This window comes from Bombus pyrosoma, linkage group LG6 (genome assembly GCF_014825855.1).
Source record: "Bombus pyrosoma isolate SC7728 linkage group LG6, ASM1482585v1, whole genome shotgun sequence".
Taxonomy (NCBI): domain Eukaryota; kingdom Metazoa; phylum Arthropoda; class Insecta; order Hymenoptera; family Apidae; genus Bombus; species Bombus pyrosoma.
In genome coordinates, this window is record NC_057775.1 from 1,533,033 (window position 1) to 1,542,763 (window position 9,731).

At 31.9% G+C, this 9,731-nt stretch overlaps 1 protein-coding gene across 7 annotated transcripts in view; it reads left to right on the top strand.

Moving 5' to 3' along the window:
• LOC122568529 (TGF-beta receptor type-1) overlaps positions 1–9,731 on the top strand; it is a 70,000-nt gene that overhangs the window by 16,439 nt on the left and 43,830 nt on the right. For all 7 annotated transcript variants that reach the window (XM_043728367.1, XM_043728369.1, XM_043728363.1 and 4 more), the window contains one exon: positions 4,966–5,080. In XM_043728367.1, coding sequence (XP_043584302.1) covers positions 4,966–5,080 — 115 coding nt within the window. The remainder of the gene's footprint in view (positions 1–4,965; positions 5,081–9,731) is intronic.

Below are 9,731 nucleotides of genomic sequence, written 5' to 3' on the forward strand. Positions count from 1 at the left end.
CAGGTATGTATATAGACGAACCTGGCGCGAGGTCAGCGAGTCAGCCGCAAGAGGTTGAAAGTTGGAATTGCGCGAACGAACGCGATGCGAAATTGGCGAATCATTGAGACAGGCGGCGTGAGCAAACTATTTAACTCGATGCGGAATCGGGGAGCCACTGGATTAGAAAGATTCTCTTTTGGATCGAGACGCGCGAATGAATCTGATGCGAAATCAGAGAATCGCAGGGAATGTTAGTAAAAGCTTCGTAATTAGATTAATAAGAATTGACTCAAGCAGTAATGTCGTATCTTGTAGATAAGTTCAATTATGTTATAATAATTATGTTATAACTGTAGAGAGCACAACTATATCTATTGCAAATAAAACATTGTTACAAGTATGTATGTGTCGCGGATAAACGAGCATAATGTGTATTACCTTAAAGTTTAGTCGCACGGTTTTGACGCATTGGTAATGTCTTAAGATTTAAAATTAAGAGCAGTTTCAAAGTGATATCAAACTAAATTTAGACTGATTCGCAAATTCTGACGGGGAAATCGGACGATTGATCGGAAGGGGATTTTAGCCCGATCTCGCTATATGACTATACTGACTGTTAAAAACGTGACGCGAAGTAGCACGATGATACTTTTCATGACGTTCTCTCTGTTCTGTCCGAGGAGTGTGATTTATTCAGCTCCTTATATACCATGAAAAATCTCAAAATTTTCGTGGTACGGCTTGGAGAATTTATCGTATATATATGGAAACACGTCCACAACACGTCAAGAGTTGTGGGAACGGCACCCCCGGATGTATCGTACACGCCTTGCGTTTTATCTATAAAGTGCTGCCGTTGTTTCTTCATTGTTTAGATTTAGGTAAATGTTTAAGAGAAAGGCTTCTGTTTCCTGAATGCGCTTCAAGGAATTTGAAAAGTGCAACAGGAGACAAGATATTCTCCATCTGTAACAGCTCTATTCCATTATTTATATTAATTAATATCAACTGTTGTTTTCATCAATATCCATCAACTCTATATGGTTGCCTGATAACATCAGAGGATAAAAGTAGATTAAAGATGTTCATTACAAATATATCTTATACATCCTACAATAATTTACAAGTACATTTATCATTTTGTTCCAAATAAATAATAATTTATCTTGAAAAGTTTCAGAAACCATCCGAAAAGAGTGAATTTTTGATCTGACATTCCTTTTGGAATTTTTTGAACATGTAAATTGAAAGTTGTTCTGGATTGTTCTACTTGCTCTAAACATTGTTCCAAAGTATTATTTCGCTATTATATCTAATTTAAGAAATAATATGAAAAGCTGTATTTATAATAGAATGGATATTTCTCTACATTGTAACAAAAATAATACAATAAAGGGAACAAGTAGACCTGAGAACAACTCAGAACAAAAATTTGAGCTAGCATAAGTATAAGGCTGACTGCTTTACTCCTGCGTCGACGCTGCCTCCAGACGATATTTTATCAATTTTCTCGAAAATGAAAGTAGTTGAATGTCGAAAATGAAGTATTGTATTCTTGTCCTTTCGGACGGTACACGTGTTTGCTAGTAAGATTAATTTATAAAAGAAAATGCGAAAAAAGCTTCCGATTTTTCGAACACTTTGATCTACGGTAACTAGTGGAGATGAAACTTGGATCGGAGAAACAAAGATATTTTTCCGATTAGTTATTATGTAAATCATGTATGAAAGAAGACTAACATTTTGACCAACGCCTTCCTATACATGTAACTGCTGTGACGTCCTCTTTAGTTTTTGGAGATATTCATAAAAATATTTGTGATACCTTTTACCTTGGCGCTTGGTTCATGTATGGATATGATTATATTATACATGCGCTTGTGACGCGATGTGTTTATACGTCTTTCGTTTCAATTTGTAAAGACAGGGAGAGAGAGGAAAAAGGTACAATTTACTTTTGTAATAGCTCACCTATTCGGGAGTATATATATATTGTACAACCATATATATACCAGTAAATGACAAATTTTCTTTCTTTGATATTTGCGTTAGATAATTAAGTTTCTTCATAAAAGAAACTATTACAACTGTAATCTTTTTCGAATAAATGTTCATTTATATTCATAATTCTGGATAACAAGATATCTATAATAAAATATTCTATAGCGCTTACCGTTTAATCAGTTTAATGTAATGAAGCCAAATCTCATTTTTAATTGTAATGTATGTCAAACATATATAAAATAAATGTAATTACTGCCGTAAATAGGTGCAAACAATAAAGAGCAGTTACATAAAATTTTGAACCCCACCACGTATATTACCACATTTTTCCCACATCTTCAAAGAAACGAGTTGGGACTCTCTTTTCTCTCTCTCTCTCTCTTTCTCTCTCTCTTTCGCGCGCTTTCTAAAATACCTTTCGTGGTCCCTCGATGAGAGGATTAAAAATTCTTCGCTAGACCATACTATACTAAAACAGATCCGCACGAGGTTTGAATTTACAGAGGTGGTTCCATACGAATCGCTCTGGCCATAGGAAGGGTCCATAGTCTATAACGGATCTCGTGGGCGCGCAAAAAACGCTGTATGGGGCTCAGCACGTTGTGAATCCCATACAGGTGGTATATATTTCCTCGAGTTTCGTGAGACTCTACGATCTGAGTCCGCTGCGGCGAAAGAGGTGGTCTCGGTTCGCGAGACCATTCGCTGTGGGCGTGCACTAATGACTTGAATTAAACTTGTTTCGTCAGGTCGTACCACCTCTCCGAAATCGTGTGTTCTGTTGATCCACGGAAAAATATTGTACACGTGATTATATATTTCCGCGAATCGACTGAATATCTCGATTGCCTCTTTTTGACTCCTCTTTTTATTCTCGTAGCTTAGATTAGGATATGACGGATATGTTACGAAATGGGGAATTTCGTTCTCTGAATTTTTATCTCTGTTAATGTATTAGAAATTATCATATGATTCAATTGATAAAAATTGAAATTCTTCATAAACGAATATTAAATTGTGTAATAAAAGCTTTAAATTACCGAACGAATATTACTATAATGTTAGTATTTGTTTGCCACATAATATATTCTGCTATAATATCGCTAGTAATAATAACGTTATAGTTAATACAATATTAAATTCCAATTAAAAAATTCCAATTAATTACAATTTTTAATCGTAAGACCTTCTTTTGACTTTATGCGATTTATAGAAAAAGTAATTCTTTGGCATAGTAAAAACATTGAATAATTGATTACAATTGCATATTTACAAGGCGGAAGTTAAGATATATTTTTATTTTGTTCGAAGTAAAGTTTTTCCAAATTTCCTGAATTTGTTTGAATTCCATTAAGATCATACACATTGTATTAACATTCGTACTCGCGTGTACATGTTACATACTCTTGGATTATTAACCGTTTCATGCTCCATGTTGCGTGCACGCAATTGTATCTACTCTGATAATTAATCTTAAATTTTAATATATTGTATCTTGTATAGGAAAATATCAGAAAAAGTTTGTTTTTATTATTAATAATTGATAACTTATAGTCCTGAAAAAATGATGTGTCATTGATCAAAAAAAACAATGTACTATCAACTGCCATTTTGATAGTATCTAATCGAAGAGAAATCAAATATTTTGTGATTGGACTATCGTATGTCATGTATTAAATGCTAATCATAAAGTATACATGAAATTTTGGGAAAGGAAACCTTGAAATCCCAGTGATGGTGAACTTGTCTTGATATTTGTTACTACAATATGTATGTACATATTTCGACATACAGCTAGACAGGTTTGAGTGAAAAAAGAAGGTACATGGTACGACCGAAATGACGTGCGTCATCAGTCATCAAGCGCGTGATAAATTACCGAGGAGATAATGTTTCCATCGTTTTTCTTAGTAAATCGAGTTGCACTCGAAGCGACGTTTTTTTAGCTTGCCCAACTTATTACGAGGAGTTTAAATTCGAGTTCATTTAAATTTAAACAGTTGCGTAAATACCTTTGAATCTTATGTTTTCTGCCAGAGAATATCGTAAAATATATTTGAATATATTTGAATATCATACATGCGAAAAAAATTGTTACGCTTTTAATATCTATTTAAAAAATTGCGAGCATTGAAATATGTCGTGATATGCGGGAGATTAAAAAAAATAAATTTGTATAATGCACTGTCCGAAAATAACGAAGTTACGTTGCCCTATACCGTATTCGATCACGTTATCACGTTAGATTATTTTCTTTTATTAATCGTTTTATTATTATACGAATAAAAGTGACGAAAGATGTATTTAAGTATCAAGTAATCACATTAATAATCATATCCGATTATTACCATACGAAATGTCATTATAACATTAGTTGTACGTTGTTAATTGTAAGTTTCTTATCTTCTAAATCATATATATATATAAAAATATAAAATATTTTGTCTCGTCATTTGTAAGGTTTGTAAGAGTTATCAATCTTCGAATCCAAAAAGACTTATAATCTCTTCATTTACAAATCTCTTCCAAATAATTGATGGATTACAAGGTTGCTTAGGTAGAACAAGAAATATCCTTAACATTTCCCGAATATCCGAACACTAAATTTATATTTGCAGAAATATTCATGCCATTTTCTCCTTTAAATTCACATAACTAAATTAGACAAATATTCTGATTACGCGTTAATGTCGGAATAACAAAGTTTGATATCTTTATTATAAATTTTCTTGACATTGAATATGTATGATTCATAGTAGAAGGAAGAGTATGAATCATACCTATGTGTGATTCTTTTCGTTTAATATAGTGGATGATAATTCACCATCACGATAAAACAAAATTTAATGGGTGATAATAGCGCACCAAATTCAAACTTCAAACAAATGACATTTCATATGCATCGAATACGTGATATTCGATGACATTCAACTGGTTTACCATTGTCAATAAAATCTCTTTCTTTTTTTCGTTTTTCAGGACTGTTGAAGTGTTATTGCGATATTTGCACGGACACCAATCACACGTGCGAAACCGATGGTTATTGCTTTGCTAGCACCAGCTTGGAGAATGATATGACCACATATGCCCGGAGGTAACGTATTTGCATGTGTATTTAGCCACGACAGTAATTTCTCATTGACCAAAAAGAATCAAATTCTCTTTAATCGTCGATTTATCGTTTTCAGTCGACAAAGGTTAATCTTTCGAACGATCCATTTGTTTCTATTGAGTTTACGAAAACGATGATTTCGTTCGAAAATCGTTTTGATTTTTTAATTCTTCGATATTTCGACAAGCACGAATAAATTATTTACATGTTTCTATTAAAATTGAATATATGTTACATTTATATTGAAATGAAACATGTAAATGACAATTCAAACGACTTACGTACGTATAGATATTACGTTTACGAAATGTAATAGGTTGTAATATACATATATAAAAGTTATCTACTATACACAACGATACAAGTTACAAATTACATTACGATCCAATATTTGTGAGGAATATTTAAGATACTTTTTCTGAATATGCATATTATGTGTTATACAAAATATTTTTTTATAATATACGACATAATACGACTATCATGATTATACAGTTGGTAAAATTTTTAACAAATCCAAAAATGTACATACAAGTCACGAAAAATCTACTTATTGTATGTTTGCAATAAATGTCTTATAACTTTTGTATACAGAATGGGTCACAAGTTGGTTACCGAGATGTTTGAGCTCATAGTTTAACAAATAATATGTTTCGAGTAAAAGTTGTACCCTTTGTATCTTGTTCTTCTATGTTTATTTTGTATCTTTTCAGTAATAAAGATATGACAAGAGAAATATATGGTTCTATTTAGAAAAGTGCTAAGCACAGAATGATTTTTGTTTTTTATGAAGAAAATGATATTTTTGAAACTTTGTTTACATTAGTAAGTTCCTCATTTGACGTCAATGAACATTTACTCGAAACATTGTGTTATTTAATTTACTAAGTTCATGAAGTTCAAATATTCTAGATTACGGGGAGTATCTCGTGTAATATCGCAATATTACATCAATTGTTTTGAATTGTCATTTATATGTTTAATAATTGAACGTAGTATCACTACCGTTAAATTTCTACATTGAAACGGACTGTGCGATAAATTTCGTAACAATGGCAAATCATGACATTAGGGGATGAACAATATCAATGTTCATATCAGGGACCAGTAATTAATTTTACTACATCTATGGACGTAAAACAACATTTGCTTCGCGTAATCGCGTTATCTGAAATAAATAGAAGCAATATCTGTCCGCGATAATCGCGGCAAACAATGTGCTTTCCCAACTCGAGTATCCGGCAAAAGTGATTTTTTAACTTAATTCCAGCGTTAATTGGACGTTATTGAGGAATAAATTATGGACAGAGTAATAAAACGAGCGATCAACCAGCGCGGTGTACCGGTGAAGCTTGTCGGTATAATGCGTTCCTTTCGTGAAACGCACCGCGTAAAATAAAACAAATTAAATAAATATATAAATACATAAATATGTCGGATAAAGATTATCATTATACTTCTTACATATGTAGATGTTTCATTGCCAGTTTTAAATCACGCCCGTTTTATCGAATTCGATATAACGAATTCGCCGTGAAACATTTCCGGATTTGCTATCAGAGCTAATAATTGTTTGATTTTTAAAGTAGCTTAAAAAGTTTCACTTTTATGGTATTAGCGTAATAATTTACAAAATGGAATCTTTTTAAATTACATTTGAGTATATTTTGGCGTAGACTAAATGTTTTTTTAATACAATATTGTTTTTAAGTAAAGTTACTTCATTTACGAAAATTTGATATTTCTACTTATGGTCATTAATCCTTTAAGTTTCTGATTATTTATGTACGTGAAACATGAATCAAACGACTTGATGATGTATGACTAACTTAAACGATCGACAAGATGAAATTAATGTAACGAGCTTGATCTTTTCTTTGAATTTGAAATACCTAATCGTAGGCAGGTACAATAAATACTAGATTAATTAACGAAAAATTTGAGTATTGAAAGTGATTCGAGCAGATATGAGAAAGTAAAAACTTCGATATTAAAAAATCCCAGTATACAAAATCAAAATCTTCGATGTTAAAAAAATTCCATTGAAAAAACCAAATACTCAAAAGTTGCAATATTCGATTGAAAATTTTAATATTAAAGAACATCATTACTCGAAACATTAAATATTCAAGAGTTTGAAGAGTCAAACTCGATTCCACAACACACGAAGCTGTCGAAATAATACATGGGGTCCGACCGAATAAGATGTAAAAGCGGGCACGACGTGATTTCTTACGTAAAAATAAGAAAAGAATATAGAATACAATTTTTTCACTTTCGGCTTAGTTTTCGAGAAAGTCGAGTTTGAAAATTTATCGAGTATATTTGAACATGACTGATTCCGCAATGGACGGAACTAAATAATCGCCAGGAGATCATTCTATGTGTGAAAATAAGTCGAAAATGTAGAATAACATTTTTTCACAAGACACTGCGTTTCCGAGAAAAAAGAATTTGAAAGTTTATCATACGCGTGTACTAGGCTGATTCTTAACTAGACACGTCCAAATTCTACTTCTAATTCTTGAAAATGAAGTCTTAAAAGAAACAATTTTGTTCTACATTTTTTACTTATTTACACATGTAGAACGGCCTCCTGTCGATTATGTATTTAGTCCCGTTCAGTTTGTAATTAACCATGTTCAAGTATACTTAATAAATTTTCAAATTCGATTTTGTCGAAAACTAAGCCGAGAATGAAAAAATGTTGTTCTATATTTTGCCTTATTTTTACACAAGGAATTACACGCCCGCCTTAACATGTTATTCGGTCGAATCCTGTATATATTCTGGCTCATTCTGAATACTCGGACAGCTCTGATTTCTCAAGTTGGTTCGATCATGTTTATCGCGAAAGCAAATTCAACGATCCCGTTCTCTTACGTCACGATTACGATCGATTCCCTCGTTGTAGTTTCCAGGAACGTTTAACCGCTTCTTTCAGTTAGCCCTGCCAAGGCATGATTAGCGTTTATTTTGGCAGTTTCAACGCGACGGAAACGAATTATTGTTGTCGGCCGGTGGTCGCGTTGGTAACGCTTCAACGTAGCCGTTCTCGTGATTTTTGATTCTCGTTGCTATGTAAATACGAACCAAACGGAAGTGGAAAGGTCTCGTGAAAACACCCAATAGTACCTATCATCTGCAATCTATGTTCTACACCTCACTTTTTTTCAGTTGATTATTTTGTTCTCGATTAATGCGTGGGGGTAGCCATGAATTTAGCCCTAGGGAAATTCTAGCAGACTGAACAATAGGTATTTATTATTTATAATATATATTGTGCAATTCTCTATAATCGGATAAAATTATGGTTAACTATTATTTCTAACTCTTTTGACAAGAATAGCAACTATACATATTATATACATAAATTATAATATAATATATATTGTTAAAGATATCATATATATATATATATAGTACTGATATCTTTAACAATAATTCGAAATTAGGTATTTTGAAGATTATAATGCGCTCCCACTATAGCTGTGTCATTTTTTATTCAAGTTATTTGTCTGACTTTCTACTTTTACAGTAGAATTGTTCTGACAATTGTTAGATCGAAAAGTATCACGTATATTTCTATCTTCTTCCTTAATATAGTATATCGTAATATACATATAATAATTAGACCGTATGAAATAATGAAATAATTAGACCGTAGATGTTTATGTAAATTTCACACTCTTACTAAACAAAGAAGAATAATAACAAAAAAATGCAAGTTAAAAATTATAACCAGTAAGTCTTTTGCTTTGTACATTTTCTATTATATTTATATTTTATTTTGTATCTTATACACTTTTGCCATTTTTCAATATTCGATAAATGCATTAACTCCAGACACTCGTAGTTGGGAATTTCGGATATTTTATAAAAAGCAAAAACGGTTGTTGCTGTTTCTGAGACGTTATATTTCTTCATTGGTAAGAGATCGTTAATCGATTCCATTTTTATCTCTGGTACAAAAAGGTGGATTACAATGGTTCTCGGAGCAAATAGTACAAACTTTATTAACTAACTCACAAAATCACTGACTAAATTGTAAATTGTAAATTGTAAACGACGAAGCATTGTTTATTATCGATGAAGATAACCATCTTATAGCGGCGTAAGGCGTAAAATTGCTTATTATGTATTAGATAATATAAAGAATGAAATATATAATATATATTCGGTCAAGCAGTCGCAGTTAATTTTATTTATTGCATCTATTCTCGTATTTGAATCGTATAAAACAGGCTGGACCGATATTGATCAGATTTCATATTGTTTTTCTCTACTCTTTTTCTGCGTTTTAATGAAAGAAGCAGCTGATTTAAAATTGTATCTCTACATAAAATTTCCAGTTAAGCAAGCAAATAATTAAAGAAAAAACATTACTTAGTTAGTACTAAAGAGCCATCGTATATAACATGCTTGCTTTATGTTGATAATAATAAACTTGGTAAAGAGAATTTACATCGATTTGATATACACTACAGCTTGTATGATCGTTTAACAACATGACGTGGATAGCATAGCAAAGAGTATAATATATACGATACGATACGATACGATACGATACGATACGATACGATACGATACGATGCGATGCGATACGATACGATACGATACGATACGATACGAT